Source organism: Struthio camelus, chromosome 5 (assembly GCF_040807025.1).
Source record: "Struthio camelus isolate bStrCam1 chromosome 5, bStrCam1.hap1, whole genome shotgun sequence".
Classification (NCBI taxonomy): Eukaryota; Metazoa; Chordata; class Aves; order Struthioniformes; family Struthionidae; genus Struthio; species Struthio camelus.
The window spans coordinates 74,078,142-74,096,533 of record NC_090946.1 but is presented as its reverse complement, the minus strand read 5'-3'; the positions used below and the strand labels follow the sequence as shown (position 1 = coordinate 74,096,533).

Sequence of the window (18,392 nt, the reverse complement as noted above, 5' to 3'; positions counted from 1 at the left end):
TGGTACGGTTTCAGAGCTGTGGAGATGGGAGTGTTGGAGCTGGACGTCTGCCCGGCCCGTCTCTGAAGCCGTGCAGAGGAGCCACGCGCCGCGCTTTCGCTGTAGGCTCTCCCGCACGCGCTCTCCCTGGCTGCACATCAATCCCAGAGCGAAAAGCTCTCATTCCGGCTCCACATGCTCTTCTTGGAGTCATCTAACATTGCGCCATCTCCTGAGCCTCTCCGATCTCCCTTAACCTCCCCTTCACCCTCTGCCAGGGCGGGCCTGCCACACCATAAACACGCTGCTTGGCTTAGAGCGACGCTAGCGTTTTCAGACACCACCATCTTGTGGCGGCCAAGCCCCACAGCAGCGCGGCCGAGCTGGGAGAGGAGACACAGCGGCCCCAAGCCTGCCCTGACCACGCAGCTCCTCTGCGAGGACGCCGGGGAGCGGGGCGGGGGACGCCTGCCCGGCGCTGCATTGCCTTGCCGTTGTCTGGGGGGGGGGGGGATCCCTGTGAGAGGTACCTACCACGCCCCCCCCATGACTTATGCCACATCAGGTGGCATAAACGTGCTTAACCAAAAGACGCCAGGAGCTGTTCCGGCCAAGCTTTGTGCTGGCCCAGCAACACCATTCCCAAGCGGTGAAGACCCAGACCACGTCCCCCGTCACTGGCAGCGTGCCACAGACCTGCAGCTCCCCGAACTGCGCTCCCAGAGGGCACGGAGCAGGGGCCGCGAGGGGACCGCACCGTACCCACCGCTGCAGCCCGTCGGGAGCCAGGGGAGCACGGCCTGCTCTGGAGGGTGGGCCGTCTTGCATGAGGGCTGGTGGGATGGCCTCCGGAGAAGGGAAGTGTCCCCTTCTGGAGCATGGCCAAAGCCAAGGGAGGGGGGGGCAGGAAGCGGTGATGGAAGGCAGCAGGGAAGTCACCTGGCTCTTGCAACCACTGGCAGGGCCACAAGGAGCACTGACAGCTCCCGGGTGTCCCACGTGTCCCAGGGCTCTGCCGGCGGCGAGGCTGGGGCGGGCAGCCTGGCTCTGTGCCGCGTCCGGACCACCAGGGCCTGAGCGCATCCCCGCTCCGGGAGCTGAGCTGGCCGAGCTCAACCCCGCTCCCTGGCTGAGAAGAGCTGCTGCCGAGGCAGCTGCCGCTCCTGCCTGTGGGAGCTGCTCTTCTCAGCAGGGCCGCGCAGCCACCCCACCGGAGACGACCGTCGGCGTGCCATGTGAGCTGGCTGCTCTCTACGTGACAGGGAGCCTGTCCCATGGACGCGGGAGGGAACAGGGCGGCCGAGGGCAGCCCCAGGTATGGGGCAGCTCTGTGGGGACACCTGTGCTCCCCTGCTTCCCAGAAACATAGCGGTCTGCCCCATGTTGCACCCTAACATCACCCCTCAACCAAAGGGGTAACGGGGCTTTCAGAAGAGCTGCTGGTGGGTGCCCATGACCCCTGTGGAGAGAGACCCCCAGGGCAGAACCCGCCTCGCAGCGGCAGAGAAGGACGTAAGGACACGAGGCCATGTCTGGGGCCCCCCCCGTGCACGTGGGGCAAAAGGCAGCCCGGTGACCCAACGTGGACAACAGCTGGCTCACGTCTATCACGGCCAGCGCTGGGACAGCCCTAAAAAAAAGCAAGCTGGCTGTCAAAGCGCGATCCATGGGACGGCTTTGCCACACGAGCACCTTTGCCGCAGCTTCACCCTCTCCCTCCATCCGGTTAGTTACCTGGCACCCGTGCCCAGGCGCATCCAAGCGCTCCCGTGTACGCAGGGATCTGGAGTGACTGAGCTGGAAGATAGCCCCAAGATTTAAAGCTCAAGACATTTAACTCTGATTGGCAATTGGTCTCCAGAGGCTTAAATACAGGTACGTCCCTGCACCTTTAACGCTTAAATGCTTTTTAAAATGTGCCCTTAGTATTATATGTCGTTGCTTATATGGCTCAAATCTTATAGCTCTAATTTTTTATTTTATTTTAAAAATGCTTAAACACACATAAGCAAACACTGTTAGCGGAACATTAATGTTGAAATATATAGCTTCCTCAGACAGCACAGCACAGCAATAATATTCTGTTTCTGTAATATCTGGTTATGCCTTCCATGTCCACTTTAATGTCAGATAGCTTGTTACATTATTAGGTATACATTTCATTAACTCTAAGATGGGGTAATCATATACAGCAAAGAAAATGTCATTCTCTGACTAATGACTATGTAGGTGGACTCAACTAGGAGAAGTTCTCACATCATCAAACGGTTTGGACACCAGGAGGAAGTAAGTGATTTCTCTGATGAAGACACAGAAAAAAGTTCACAGGGAACAAGATTTAAATATCTTTTTGTTTCTATTTTAAATTTGTATTTCAATTCACATCATAATCTGCCTCCCCAGTTACAGTCTTTCTGCCCATGCACATCTTCCAAATTCACTGAATATTTGGAATTCCAGTCTCGCTCAAAAAGGTTTTTCAGTTGCTCCTGGATAGGCAGTTGCCTTCTTTGCAGGTTGGTTGAATTCTGTTTGATAATTAGTCCCACGCCAGCTGTATTAATGAAGTAATCTTCTGACCAATTGGAAGTCCCTATGCAATGGAAAAGTAGCTAATTAGAAAACATTCCTTTTTCAGCTTTTTATTTGATCTTCATACTTGTTAAGTACACATTGCCCGAGTCTGCTGATTTGCTGTACAACGGCAAATCTCATTAGGGCCAATGGAGCAGCAAAAATCAGGTCACCTCTTTCTTATTTCAGACTTCAACTTTAGAAAGTCAGTATCAGCCGCTGCCCTGAAGCTTCATAAGTCTGATTCCTTCAGGCCTGTGGCAGAGATGCGTGAATCTACTCATTATAAATTTGGGAATAAAGTGCAGCATCTGGATGTTAAGAAGTGGAAAAGCCAGTGTTTGATAGAGACTTCTTCATTAAAAAAAAAAAAAAGTACTTAATTATCTCTTTTTCTGTGGGCCAGTATGCTACCAGTAAAATAATCTCAAGCCGTTTGTACACTGTCAGGAGCAAAGGAATAACAGAAAATAAGCTTCAGAGCAGAATTTTACTTGTTAAAGGAAAAGAAAAGGAGAAACTGGACTCTTGATGAATAAATCCTCAGTAGTTGTTTTGAGTTAAATGTGCAACGCCTGCTTATAACCAGTTTTGCCAGGCAAAACTGGGAATCCAGCTATAAATATTGCCTGAATCTTGCTCCACAGCCACCATTATTAAGAGCATCAAACATTGTCCAAAAATACACATTTTAGCCCTTAGTGGTGCTCACTTTAGCCAGTAAATTCTTCTGTCAGTTCCAGAAGGTGCTTAGGCAGGAAAACAAATTATCTGCATATCTCTCTTCAAGAGACAACTTAGTAAGAAACAAATTCTCTTGAAGTCGATTGGAGGTGCCAGTCCTCAGCCCGCTGGAATATCTGGCTATTTGCTGGTTTGCATTGCTTGGAGGTTGAGCTGACTGAAATGACAGACCCCTTTCACATTCCCTTTTTTAAGGGATCTTAAAATGTGACTGAGAAATAATCACCCTCATGACTGTCAGGAATTGAGCAGCGATTGATACTTTTGTTTTCTCATTTCCGTTCCTAGAGTTCTGTTCAACAAACAGTGCGTGGAATTAATTCCTCCCAGCAATTTCTTTTCATTAAAGCACGATAATGTTACATACTAGAGCAATAGCTGCCGCTGCATCACTCTGAGCATAGTCTGTGAAATTCCTACTCTGCTTGTCACAGATTGCGTGCTCAAGAGTTGTCACACTCCATTCTTAATGGTTCACAATCATATGAAATAATCTCTTGCTGAACTTGACCTACATTATTTTCTCTCTTTCACATCTCTACTTCTTCACCCAGGGCAGACAGTGTGATAAAGCCATATACTTTGATATGTTTATTTACTCAATCTAGCAAAATTAGCTCTGTTTTGATATTGCACCCCATCCTATCTCAGTCCCAGTAGTATATATCTGAAGATAATGTAACTGTTTGGAATAATGGAATACATACCAATATAGGCTGCTTTATCAGTGATCATATATTTGTTGTGATTAACTCTCCCATAAGGAATGTTTGTGTGATTCAGAACTGGAACAATGAAGAGTTTCTAAATGGAGAGAAATTAAAAACACATATAGAAATACCAGAGTGAGGAGCAGACTGAATAATTGAACGAGGCGGATTTTTCATATTTTCGAAGAATAGAATAATACAGAAAGAAGGGAAGAGAATATTCCCCACTAATATTAAAAGCACCATAAAAGAGATTCTGCTATTATCCAAAAAAACTAACAAATAGTACTTCCACTAGACATAAAACTGGATAAGCAATTGAGATCAGATAACGATAATGTTTGCTTCACAATGTTCCATTAGTGACACAGCTATTATCATTATGAGGCAGACAATTAAATGCAGTTTTAGGCAGCTGTTTAATAGATCTGCATTTACCACTGATTGCTGCTGTTATTTTGTACTAGAATGGACTGATCACAGACACAAACGGCACTGCCGTCAATAATGTCTCACTTTTTGTGTTAACTCTTACTAAAATCTAAAATTTCTATTCCTTTTATGCAATAAAAATCATTGCACCTTACTTCTGTTACTCCTCTATGTCCAGGTGTCTACACCGTGTTGGGAGCTTAACACCATCTCCTCCCCTCCCTATGGATCCCAGACTAGCCTCTGTATAAAACTCAGTGTTGACAAATAGGTCTCTTTGTAGAGGAAGCTAGCAGAGCTCTCATTTGTAAAATCTGTTAGTAAGTAGACCCATCTAAGATACTTCATACAAAAAGAGGTTGATAAGAAGAGCAGTAAGTTGCCATATAGACTGTTACTGACATGGTGCTCAGTGACAGCTACTGTCTTGCTATTGTCACAAGTGCTACAGCCAAGCATATGCCTTAATATCCCTTGCAATAGCTGCTTTCTCGAAGGTTATCACTTGGGCCTGATTTTCTCAAGGGTCTAAGACTGTCAGACTGACAATGGAAACAGTCCATTCCACCAAAATCTTCTGCTTGCACAGACAGCTGACAGTTTAGACACCAGAATCAGTGTGTGGGGCCCAAATGCTCAAGCTATCTTCTCAAAAGCAGCTTTCCTGTCTTACCACGTTGACACTGATGTTGATACGTGGGTTGTTGAGAGCGCGCAGCGACTTCAGGTAGTGGAACATGGCTGGGTCAGTGTGGGCCCAGCAGCTGACTAGAAGCCGAATTTGTACTTTGTAGTTGAATGCCACACGTCTCAGAGCATTGTCGATGACTGGCCAGTATCTAGAGAAAAGAAAGTGGGTAGAAAGAGAGGTATGTCTGCAACAGGTTCACTAGAGAGCTCTGACAGTAAACTGAGAACACAAGTGACACCATGTACAAGTGAGTTCCCTGATGTCTTTAAGAGGAGAACTTATACCTTCACTGGGGATATAAATAGGGTTTCTCACTTCTACCTTCTTTTCCCAATGTGTTTTGAGACCTCCAGCTGTTTGTCAAATTTGGTTGAAATTGATCAAAAAGTTCACAACTCAGTAAAGCGATCTCAGGCAGATGAATGCGTCTACACACATACACACACAGTGTGAGGCTACCAACCTCATTTCCTTAGGAAACTAAGAATAGTAATAGCAACTCCAATGGAAAGCCAGATCATACAGCCCAAAGCAGAGGACAGCGCGGAGCCCAGAGGAAAGCCAAAGAGCTGTTTTGCAGAATATGGCCATTTCAGGCACCTGGAGACTGTTTCTAGTCTCCACGGTGGTCCTGTGCCATCAGCCAGGGCAGAAAGGCTCCCTTCCTTCCCATCAGCCCTTGCTTTATTTAGTATGCAGTGTGCCCCCAAGATAACAAACACAGCTGTGCTCTCTGAACATGGAGCCTGTCAATTTTCCTGGCACTTGTGCTGGCAACGGCATAGGGAAAAACTTTTAGCATCCTCCACCTAACCACTCAATACTAGGGGCTGGGCAGCGTACAGCCTAGGACTAATAGCTTCAAAAGCTTGTGTAACACTTTGGTTTCATAGATATTAAAGCACTGAGCAGAGGAAGACAAATGTCTTTATTACAGCTTGGAAGACTGATCCAGAGAGAGGTCCAGCACTCACCCTTAGTCCCGTGAGCAATGATGAATTAATTTCCCTAACTCACTCCTTTTAATCTAATGCATATACAAAGGCCTGAGTCCTCAAATCCTTCCTCATGTATAGCCCCATTAAAGTCGACAAACCAGCCATGTGCTTTCAGACTCAGGCTGTCTGCAACTAACTTGTAGATCCTGGAAAACTTGGAAAAACATGCTATTTAGAAATAGTCTTTTTGAATCATATCTATTTTTTTTAATATATCACTTTCTAGTTGATTAACACTCAGGCATTAAAACAGAAGCTTTGTTCCTGCTGCCTCAGCTGCTAGAAGAACCTAACCTGAACTAATCAGCCTCAATTCATTACACTACAGCTGGTTGCTGTGGAGATAGCCTGAGGCCCAGGGCGCCTTCCCTAGGCCTTTCAAACTCTCGTTTGCATCAGATCAGGCCCTAGATGTCACAAATGGTGGATTAAGGCTTCGGATGAAGAATGAGGAGCATTAACACGCTCATTCCTAAGGGGAAAAAGAGACTTTCTGTGAAGCTTTTTGACTTTTCTCAGTCAAAAAGCAGGAGATGAGAAATGCAGAGATTCAAACATACAACAGACACAGAAAATCCTCTAAGCCATTTTATTTACAAAAATATCCTTCAAGTGGAAGTTAGTCTGTGAGATTTTGTTCCAAGGACAGTGGAATTATCAGTGTCTATCTATCATCCTGCAGACTTTGTGCTAACACACACTGCTGCATATGCACAGCTGAACAACACAGGCTTTACGAAAGTCGTTCCAGAAGACATGATGCATGATATAGTTGTGGGTAAATGGTAACCTAGAGTTCACCTTATTCTTTACAAGCGATGTTGTATACATAACTATATGTATTTTGCTTGAAGTTCGTTCTCAGTCAGAGTATTTGGATATTTGAAAATCCAGAAATGCTATAAGCAGATAATGCTCAGAGTACTTGGTTGCATGTAAACACCCTAATTTAAGCATATCTAAGAGGATTTGGAGTCTTTGTGGTTGCCCCATGATTCACTAACTTTCCCTGTTACTCAGATCTAAGCTGATATGCAGAGTCTGCACAAATCTGCGGTGACCCTGGATAGCCCGCAGGGACCTTGGCAGTGGTCCACCATTCACAGTTTGATCATTCCAGGTCATCACCACCTTTCTCTCTTTGAAAACTGCTGCTGCTTGTGTCCAGCATGTTTGAGGAAGTTGGATGTCTTTAGATGGAATTATAAAAGAGAAAAATCAAAGCCCAGAAGTGTCTTTTAAGGACTATTTCAGCTACCACGGTAGAGGTCAGCAAGAACAGAGTTAAGAGTCAGCCTCTAAATCATGGGTCAAATGTATCAAAGAGCAGGCAGCAGAGACAGAACTCAAGAACCTTCAGAGCTGAAGACAGAAAGGAAGAAATGGGAGCAGAATAGGGAAACAGTGCAATATTTTCTCTGGAAAGTCTTATCTCAGGTATATTTCTGCTCTTCCCATTCCTCTCTTTCTGTATTTATAAAATTGGTATGTTGTACCTTGAATGGAGTTGGACCTGAGTGTCCATAGTCTGGCACTTTGCAGTTATTTCTTGCTCTGTGAAGTGCATGAGAGGTTGCTCCTAAAATGCTAGCAAAGCACAAGGGCAGTATCATATACCATTGTTGCTGTACCATCAGTTTTCATGCAGCCCATAAGACAGTTGAGATTGGGGAGCAAAGCCTCCTGAAACTCATGAAAATTGAATATTTTCATTTCAGAAGGCTGGGAATACTACATTTTTTCCTATAAAAAAAGCCCAAGCTGCTAGAAAAGTAACCGATACAGTCAATTTGATCAGGATTAAAATCATACCTTTCTGGATGAACGAAACGGCTGGTAGGGAAATATTCCATAACAGAAACATAGACAAATTTCGCTGCCTCACTGATAACACTGGTAATGGAAAAGAGGTCATGGGTGCGACCTTTTGGACAAAATGAAGGAGGAGAAGCCTACAAAGAGGAAAACATGCAGGTCAATTATTTCATCCTTCTTTTGACAGACTTTGATTCATTTCTACTCAAGTCTGCTCAGTTTTCATTACAATAGCACAGTGCGTTATAGGTGGAGTGCTATCTCGTCTCATGCATTCCATGCCCTCATGGGTCAGATGCTCACTGACATACTGAGTCCACATATGATTAAAGAATTCCTGCACCCTGTCCTTGCCGTGTGACCTGATAGCCCAAACCTGGCTCTGCCAACATGATCCTGGCTCACACAGAAGCAAGCCTAGCTGAATCCTACCTTACTCTGTGGGTAGTTCTAGAGAAACCTGTTGAATGAATTACTACCCAACTGAAGCACAAGTGATTGAGAAGCAATGAGAGTCCTCTCGCCAAGGATTAAGCATATTTTACCGTCAATCTTTTTATTTGAAAACATACTTACAGAAAAATAGGCTTTTGTCAAGGTTCCATTAACCTCTACTTCCAGAGGATGATACTTATTAATGTTGGTAGAATAATTAAGAGGCCAAGGGGATGGGATGGTGGCATTAACATGTCCAAGATCCCAGTAAGTACTAAACGTTTTCCAGAGATCTTTGGCTAAGCAGCTGCAGTTGTATATCACAGCACCAACTTCTTTCACCTGCAGAGAGAGCAAGCTATGACGCAGCCCAGGAAAGAGTCACCTCCACCTTCTGGGGCTTCTTTGCTCTTTGCCCAACTCAGTCATTTTACATTATGATTTTGCATGATGAATGCATTTCATGCCTTGTTCTCAGATCTGTCATCCGGATTTCATCTCTGTTATATGCTTGAGTGTGAGTTTTCCCCAGATTTTTTCAGGAGGAGGGAAGATGGGAAGGTGTTTGACTGGTTGAACATGCTGCAGCAGACCTTACCTGAGATAAAGATCTCCAGTCCATGTTTGCACTACCAATATATATGTGTTTCATGTCTACAATCCAGAATTTGCTGTGCAACACACCTCGGGTCAAATGTCCAAAATTGATCTTTCTAACATGAGCCCCTAAAGAAAGATAGGGAAGGGAGTAAAAAAGCTTCAGATACCACGTGGAGATGTTAATCTATACTGTTCATGTGACAGCAACAACATGTCTAGATATCTAATACTTGTAGCCAGCGATATCTACCCAAATTCACAAGCACTGATTCTTGGGAATATAATAATTTGCAAAGATACACACAACTTGAACTTTCATAAAAATCCTTAAGGACATAAAAACATACAAAGAAATTGTGATCTAATGCATATAGAGTGCTCATCCTGTGAGCAGTATGATGTCAGGGTCAGAGCATATTTAAGCAGCATGCCAGAGCACACCTCAGAGGCCAATTTCTCTCAGACATCTTTTTGCAATACTGAAATGCTGAGGACATCACTGAAGTGAGATAATTACCTTTTTTTGCTAAAACATCAAGGTCAGTTGATTTTGTAGCCAAAGTTGGCATACTTGCTGCAATGTACACAGAGACATTCTCTGTAAGTAATCTTTCAAACCTCTTCAGAATATCTTCACCCTGCATGATATTTTTTGTTATTTATTGCTCGTTAATATTGTTTGTTATAAATTGTTATTTATTATATTTTGTTGTAGTACATTTTTTATGTAAGAGTGATTTTACTGGATGTTTCCTTTAAAGAAACCAAACAAGGAAGGTCAGAAATTTCACCTATTTTAGGAGTGTTTCAACTAGAGAGAAAAAAAACAAAGATGGTATGACTGAAAGGTATGACTGAAACTGTATTTTCTGTCGTTGAATGCTATAAGACATAAGACTTTCCCTTTAAAAGGGATGGCCTCAGCCCTACAGCTGTCTCTTTTACTTCTCCTCACATGGAGGAAAAGGGTAAACGTACAATCCTGTATGCACTTGGGAAGGAAACTAGGGAGAGTTGTCCCAGAGAGTCCACGAGGATGATGAGGAAGTAGCCTCAGGAGGGAGGCAGAGGTTACATCCGTAGTGATAAACAGGCCAGCATCTGGTCTCTGGCCCGGCAGGCAAACAACATGATTCCTGACGGATGGCTAAACTCTCTACCTGCTCAAAATAAAGCGGCCTTGTCCGTTCTGCCTCTGCTGTGCTCCAGACCCTGCCCAGGATTGCCTGGGAGATTGCTAGCTGTCACTCACCAAAACTGCGCCAAGGAACACCTTAGCAATTAAGCATGACGGATGGTCACGGACCAGTGGCTGAGCCTGCCAGCCACAGACCAGTGCCCTGGCCTGTATCATTTACTATTGGAAATGGACGCAGAGAGGCTGTGCAGGAAGCCTAGTCACAGAAGGTGCCCCAGAGGAGAACCCTGCAAAGAAGAACAGACGTCCTCAGCTACTCTCTGATGGCGTGGTTCGAGGACGCCTGTCAAACGGGACAGCACAGATGCTATGTCTGTACACAGGGAAAAAGCAATCTCTGAAGCAGCCAAAAGCCCAGCAGGCTTTGCTTTCTGACTCTTCCAGATAGCCTGTGTGGACTGGTGTGCTCCCTTGGGAATACAGCATCCTGTAGGCTCTTCAGCCATGCCACCAGCTGCCCAACCACATCTGCAAGATAGGCGAGTGTGGTTTTGAGGCTGACCTCTTGGCTGCTTTTAAAACACAGGATAGAAATATTCAGAGATATGGACAAAGCCCAGATAGAGTCTAGGAGGAAAGCTTGAAGAGGAAAATGGGCATGCTGCTTCAGACCAGCATGGAAAACCCTTCTGGGTTTGCAGGAAGGAGTCAAATGATGTTGCTGGGAGACAGACCACACAGTCAATCTGCCATACGTACATGGGACATACAGCCACAGATGTGCTTGTTGTTGATTTTCTCCTACCTGTTTTGAAGATGAATCGGTGACGTTGATATCTTTCCCAGTAAGAGACCAATAGTAAGAAGCTACATGAATTTTTTCCTGGGCTATATCGAGGAGACTCATCCAGGCTCTGTACAAGGGTTTGGCAGCAGTGCTATTTATCTCAAAAGCTAGGTCATAAGGCACATTTTCCACAAGTTCAAAGCTGCAACGGCAATTGCGTACCATGAAACAAACAACTGTGACACAAAGGGACACGTTGCAGGAAAGCCAGCACCCTGTCACGCAGTACAGTAGGCTATTTTGAAAGTTAACCCCAGCAGCAAACAACCTGAATTGGACAAACAAGCTGGGATTTTTTTCTATCTATCTCCAGTCCAGTTTTTATAGCTAAGCATATGTACCTTGTCCTCCCAAATCCAGCAAAATGGCTTCTCAGTAGCCATTCTGAACTTTGAATTTTACCATCATAGGGATGAGGCAAAAAATTCCTTCCTGGGGCTGTCTGTCACTTTGGTACCCTCTCCTAGTGATAAACACCCACTGGCCCCTCCAGCCTCTGAAAGAGGGTGAGCTCGGCAGAGGGCTGCTTTGCCTGTTGCCTGCCCTGCTGCCCTCCCACCCGCTGCCACAGAAGGGAGGATGGTTGGAGGCAGTGGAGCACCTGCAGAGCTGGGCTGAATGTGCAGGCACAGCTACAGCAGTGGAGCTGTGATACTGCTGCTACCAGCCATCATACTAAGCAACTACTAATGACCCAATACCTACACTACTTGCCCAATTCCCAAATTAGTAGTACTTTATCAGCTACTTCTCTACCAGGTCATTATTTCTCCATGAAACTAGAGGCTCAGCTTACCTGCAGGAATCGTTGGATTTGTTGGTAGCGTCCTCTTCAGTTATTCTGTCCCCTAGGAGATCCCCATAGAGGACTTGCTCCTCCTCCGTCTCTTGATAAATGCTGACAATTGTTTCTTCTTCCTCAGGTTCAACTATGGTATCTTGTTCCATAAAATGAATAGCCACAAGGACAACAAGACCAAGCATCAAAATTGCCCCTAAGATTGGGAGCTAGAACAGAAGCCAAATAGGGTAAGATTTGACTCTTCTCAAGTGATCTTCAAGTCACTGATACACCAGCTAATGGATGGACACCTGTTGCAGGTAAGTAAGTAAATCACTGAACAATAGTTCTGCTTTCAGCTACTGGCAAACAGTATACTTAGATACATCACTTAAAGCAAGGACAACAAGCTATACAGATGTTGGTTTATGGGAGGACTAAGATATTACTTTTGTTTTAATTTTTCCTGTGCCAACGTATCAAAAGCTTGTTTCTTCCCCAAACTCTATCAGAAATGATTTTTTTTTTTAGCACAAAAAGAATGGGAGTTCAATAAAATTTATACCAAAAACAAAACAAAGAAATAATATAATGTATAACTAACATAATGTTAGTTGTGGAATCAAGCCCAGCACTACCATAATGAGGAAGGTTATGATGTGGGCAAAAGAAATAGGTCTGAAAATGTAAGTCAGAAACAGAAGGACATTTTGTGGTTTCTGAACAAATTTTGTTTTTGCCTTCTAACTTGAACCCCATTTACTTAAGGGAAACTGCACAAATCTCATTTATCCATATGGTGAGTGAACAGTATTTCCTCACAGTTCTGGTGCAGTTAATCAGCTTTATTTCCTTTTTTCTGTACTTCCTTTTTTTTTTGGAATGTGGATGAAAAGAAAATATATCCGAGCTACTTGGTGTACCCAGATCTGGAGTCCAGCTACTCATTCTGAAACTCACAGCACCAGGCCTTGTGTGCTCTGTATTAAGGAGAAAAAGACAACTGCCAGTGCAGAGCAGCTCCTCTTGACCATTATCATGTCTTGTCCCTCTGGCAATTCTTGGGAGCTGGGAACTCCCACCAGCATAGCAGGCAGTCTGTGCTTCACAGAGCTGAGCTTTCAGACCTCCAGGCAGGGGAACCCATTCTGGCAGTTGTCTAGAGGCTGTAGCTATAAACGTGAACTCCCAAAATGATAGGTAAGAAAACTGTGCAGGCACCAGTTTTACTCTTTAGCTGTCATATACACTGTAAACAACCCAATGGCAAATGTCCCAGGTGGCTCCGAAAACATCCATTTAGGTTTTTATATGGATAAAGTTTCTTATTTTTCACTTTGTATGCTTTTCTCAGGATCTACCATCAATTTCAGACAGTGATTTGACCTAGAATGAGAAAAATGCCTTTAAACTGATGATATACTTAAAATTTTGCCTCCTGACCTGTTCTTCCTCTCATTGATGTCAAAAAAATCCCGGTAGTTCGTAGCAGTTCAGAGTTTTATCCCAGGAACATGTTGGCAAGACGTAAGCATCTCACAGGTTTTAGAAGACAATGCGTAAGATAGAGAGAGCTATTTTGAAGTCATACCCTGGCTGTCACCACGCTAGACACTGATGTCCAGGGTGCTCTAAGCACCCTGAATAAATCCAATAATTCCAGAAACTTGTTATGTTCAGACTAAGCCTAAATGATAGTTATTCCAATGATATGCGACACCCACAAGACCTCCCAAAGTAGGGTAAAAGTGGCAAATGAAGTCTTAGAAATAATTGCGTCGTATGTGTTACATGGACCAAATTCCACTTGCTTTGTACAGAATAGCGTATGTTCACAGAAACTGACTTCAGTCAGTTCTGATTTACATCACCAGAAGAAATACTAACTCCGTTTACTTATTTGGTCCTCATTAGCCTCTGTGCTTATTGAACGAGGATTACTCTCCTGAGCAAAGGCTGCAGGTTTAGGCTCCACATTATTCCCTCTCGGCAAGGTTCGATCAGCCTACTGGATAAATTAATGAGGGTTTTGTCACTCACTTCTTTACAATAGGATCAAAACCTGCATGGGCTTCTAAAACAGGCAACAAAACCATTCTTTTTAATCTGTTATTTCTCTTCAGAATTGTCAGTGTAATCTCAGCTCTTGTAAGCAAATGTAGTGTATCCAAATAATTACCATTTTGACGCCTTTTTGATTGTTCGCGCTTAATTTCATGTTGGAGGACTCATTAAACATCAGGGATGTTTTTAATGCTTTTTTCACAATCTGAAAAACAGAAATGTATGCAAGGGGAAAAATAAAGCCTTATGGCAACATTTGTATAAAGTCAGTTACAGACAGAAAACCAAGTTACTGCCATTGCTTCGTATAGTGCTCTGAGATTTAAGTACAGATCTGTGAAACGTTCTCACTGTATTATGGATCTTGAGTGACATTAACAGATTCCAAAGGGAAATAGAGAGAGAGAGAGAGAGAGAGAGACAGTCCCCTGCAGTTTCCCTCGGTGCTGTCTATGCATAAAAAACATGGCAGTAATTAATGTGTAAGCAACTGCATCGCTGCCTCTTCAAGTTATCCTTCAACACCCACTTTTGTCCTGATGCAAACTAACACACTTGCCAACAAGCAATAATAAAGTGCACAAGCCATGGGAGACAGTGTACAGTATCAACGTCAAAGTGTTTGTGACTTTGTTAAGTCTCCTGCTCTTCCCCTGCACGCGTGAATTGTCTTCAGTATTGGTGTCTCTTTAGGAAGAGACTCTCTTAATGGGACGTGGATGAAGTAGGCTAAGATCTAAGCTGCTCTTTCCTTCCGTGGCAACCATGACCCTAGGAAATAAGTTAACTTCTGTTCCTCTTTAGGCAAGATTGCTCCTAGTCTTGTGTTATCACCTGCAGAGGCATCCACAAGGACAAATACCAAAATATGCCCAAGATTCAAAATAGATGTTAGGGCAAGGGTATTTGGCTGCTCCCCTTATTTGCCTTCTCAAACACTCAAATCAAACACTTCATACGTGCCTAAGAGGTCATGAATCATCCCTGCAGGGGAGAATTTACCCTACAGGAATCAGCTATCATTTTTCATGCTCAGAAGCAAGAGGCACATGCTGGGGTATGGCAGATTTCAAAAAGTGATATCAGATGATATCGCCACCTGTCCAGTCCCCAAACTACTGCTTCCTATCTCTGAGCCCTTGGGCATTTGAAGCTTGGAGTATGATCATGCTGTAATGGTATCAGATACGTGGTTGCTCTGTGGGTGGTCATACTCGAGCTAGTTTTGAGGTAGGAAGCACCCTAGCAGGCTTGTCCAGTCTGTCCTGCCATATCTTCACTGGTATCGGTACCTGAAATGGACAGGCACATGCTGCCTGTTCCCACCAGCATGTGAGACAGCATGGTCACACAGACCCTTCCCCCTGCCTCCTTCACCATTCTGTGTGGATGCTGTGACTGCGTGGTCTGGGCAGGAGTTGGACGCAGGGTGGACATAGCCTCAAAGTCTTCCTGTGGGACCCAACTCATAAGAACTAGTGGGAACAAACAAAAGAGATGGAGGATGTCTTGGGAGACAAGGGACAATGGGGAGAGGGACATGAGAAGTGAGGACCCAAGGTGAAAGAGCAGACAGGGGAGAATGAGAAAGACGGAAAGGGTATGAGCAGTCACACTTAAAAACATTTGAGAGCTGCAGAGATGAAATCTGAGCTTCCATTTCAGGGTCTGCCTGTTACGAATTTTATTTAGTAGTGCCTGAGTTCTAAGATGGTTTTACTCACACTTTTCATAAGCACTTCCTTTTGCTGCCCCTGAATCCAGATGCAAGCACTTACACCAGAAATAGCTATAAATACCAGCAGACTGAAACACTCACTCTCCAAGCCCTGGAGAAACCAAACTGCTGCCAGCAGTGAAACATAGCCGGCGATTCCCGGGTGAATGTCAGGTTCTACTGCCCTTGAAACCCCAGTTCATACAGTGTCTCAAGCACAGGACAAAGACATTTGTCTGAGGCAAAGGGATTCTACAGGAGGAGAAAGATGCTTGAAAAAACAACAGCAGCCTGTCAGCCTAGGCCAGGGAAAGCCTGCCAGGCTGCTGAGCGGGCTCCACAACTCGCTGCCTTGGTTGCCTTGGCAGCTGCTCATAAGTTCCCTGCACGCTGCTGGGTCTCGTTGTCCTAGGGGAAAAGATGGCACCATCTGGGCCCCGTTTTATCCCCGTGCTGGGCGGCTTCGGCAGCTGTCCCGACCAGCTGGGCTATCTAGTAGCAAACTGTACCCTTTGGCTGTGCAGGGTGGTTTGCAGCACAGAACCAGCATGACAGTGAGTGTCAGTAGGTGACATGGTGCCCCTCTGGCCCCCAGAGCTAAATTACTCCCCATGGTATGCGTTGTGATCCTAGCAGTATCTCTGCGACAGATTGCAGCTGTAAGCGCACTTACAGCTATGCGATGGCTTCGGGAGGACGGAGCTTGTGAGAGTGAGCTTGTTTCAGTTCTCTTTTTCAGCAGCAGTTACAAAATGGCTTCAAAAAGCAGCATTTTTCATAAAATGTTAGAGTGAACAGATCTCCTGTGTGCCATAATAGACCAATCTACCATTTGGTTCAAATTAAGGCCTTCCAGATAACTTTGATCTGTGATGGGTTAGACTCCTGGCTGCTATACACAAGTCATAAGACCTGTACAAAAATATATAGATGGGGGAGGGAGGGTGCCACTTCCAGTTCAATTTTCAAGAAAGAAAACATCATAGACTCAATCAGAATTCTTAAGAATAATATTGTAGCTGGTCAGTAATTAACCATGGCTCCCTCTAAGCTTCTGGCTTCTACCAGCTGCCAGTTTCAGTGACTAAAGTTCATCCAAAAGCAATAAATACAAGCACTGCTTCACTGCCTGGAACACAGGCTAATACCAGGACCTGCAGGGTACACACAGGAGACTATTGTTTGTAACATTAGATTGCTTTCTCCCTACCCCCAAAATAACTTTTGGTACTTCTTTTCTCTATCAGCGACAGACTGTTTCAGATCCTGGATGTCAAACCCTTACAAGGACGAGACTCTAGTATAAAATATCTTCCCCAGAAACTGTTTTATGTACCTCAAATGAACGAAGTGCATTCATCTCTCCATTACCACCGCCAGCACTCCCAAGATGATGGTGTAATAATTCAAAGTACTTACCATCCTGACAGACCTCTTCGTTTGCAGATGTCCTACCGTATCTTGCTCACAGCTACATTTACAAGAGACAGTGCAGACGCTCTTAGTCAGCAGATTCGTTTCATGTTCTTCTTTTTTTTTTTTCCTCCTCCTGCTACAGATTACTTCCTCTTACATTTCACAACACTTACTGACAGTTAGAAATCCCAAGTTCCCATCTAGCTGTGGCTTCCGAATTCTTAGACTTCAGGGCCTAATCTCCACCTATTTGGCATAACTCACTGGCAGTGCTTTCCACAGTCCCTGAGCTTGCTTACGCTGAGCTGAATGGCTAAATTCCTACTGCCTTCAGTGGTGTAAGAGCAGAGCCTAGGTCAGCATTAAAAGACTTCAGTTGAAAGGAGTAGTCAATTTTCAGTGTAGTATCTGTACCAGACATGGCAGTATTCTCTCTGCTTCATTGCTGAACTTACCAGAAGCTTCATTTTAAACCAAAGTATCAAACCCCTCCAAAACCACCTCTCTACCCAGATCCTCTAGCAGGCACTGTGCTTAGTAAAGTCCCCTGTCTAATCTGCCCTTCTTTGCTCCCCCTTTGTTCTCAAGGGGACATTCTTCACTTGGACTAGCCTAAGGGAGCAAGGTAGCTCCTTTGAAATAATGCCATTTACAACCCTCATCTTAAACAAATTATATTTGGAATTTGCAGTGAAATTTTTGAGGGAGAAGGTTATATGCGCATGTTAAGTGTGAGGCATCTTCTAAGAAACGATGTCCTCTCAGTCAACTGCAAGAATCCAAAGGCTGTACCTCTGTTGATACGACTCAGTATAGCAACCCTGCTGTCACCCTCCCAACAGTTCCTTGAGACTTGATCCCATTGAACTGAAGGATGTAATTCCCTAGTTCAGCATCTGAGGAAGATTGCTGTACAGGGAAAAGAGTTGGGGAGACTCCTGAGAGCTAAGAAGGTTCATGAGGCTTTATAATATCTTGTCATACACCACTGTCAATGGAAAAGCTAGGAGGTACCAGAGGAAAGGTCAGGATACAGCAGAAAGAGGCCCTTCTCTGGAAAAATGAAGGTGTTAAAAATCCTCTGCTTCCTCTGTGACCAAAGCATAAGCAATGACTCAAAGAGGGCCAAAAAGCAAGAAAAAAGATGACAGTGGAGGAGATAGGATGCCTGTCTGACCAACCAGCACTCTCCTGAATTTGTCTCTGGGCTGTTGCCCTACACAATGACCTGTCACTAAGACCATCCCAAATCTCCATCAGAATAGCGCTGGGTCAAGTTGAAGGCCTACTGCCATCCCCTTAAACTCAAGTTACCACAAAACTGAAGTCAGGATCCTGCTTGACTCAGGCGTCCTCTGCAGTCCACAGAAAGGCCAGTCCAGAGAGCCACTGCGCCAAAAGTCCCAATTTCTTCTGGAAAGTGCCCCTGCCCCTCCACTGACTTCAGAGAG

At 44.7% G+C, this 18,392-nt stretch overlaps 1 protein-coding gene across 3 annotated transcripts; it reads right to left on the bottom strand.

Annotated features, from left to right (window-relative positions):
* Positions 1-1,937: 1,937 nt before the first annotated feature.
* Positions 1,938-17,279, bottom strand: PLD4 (phospholipase D family member 4). 3 transcript variants are annotated; one of them, XM_009675564.2, is made up of 11 exons: positions 16,945-17,279; positions 13,924-14,013; positions 11,760-11,971; positions 10,922-11,105; positions 9,496-9,616; positions 8,977-9,104; positions 8,520-8,720; positions 7,941-8,080; positions 5,113-5,278; positions 4,005-4,101; positions 1,938-2,572 (listed from the first exon to the last, which is right to left on the bottom strand). In XM_009675564.2, the coding sequence occupies exons 1-11, from the start codon at positions 16,945-16,947 to the stop codon at positions 2,364-2,366; spliced, it is 1,551 nt and encodes a 516-aa protein (XP_009673859.2). In that variant the 5' UTR covers positions 16,948-17,279; the 3' UTR covers positions 1,938-2,363. The 3 variants fall into 3 exon arrangements, with proteins under 3 accessions (XP_009673859.2, XP_068803359.1, XP_068803357.1); XM_068947258.1 differs by having other exon boundaries at positions 11,760-12,055; positions 16,945-17,018; XM_068947256.1 differs by having other exon boundaries at positions 16,862-16,981.
* Between the last annotated feature and the right edge of the window lie 1,113 nt (positions 17,280-18,392).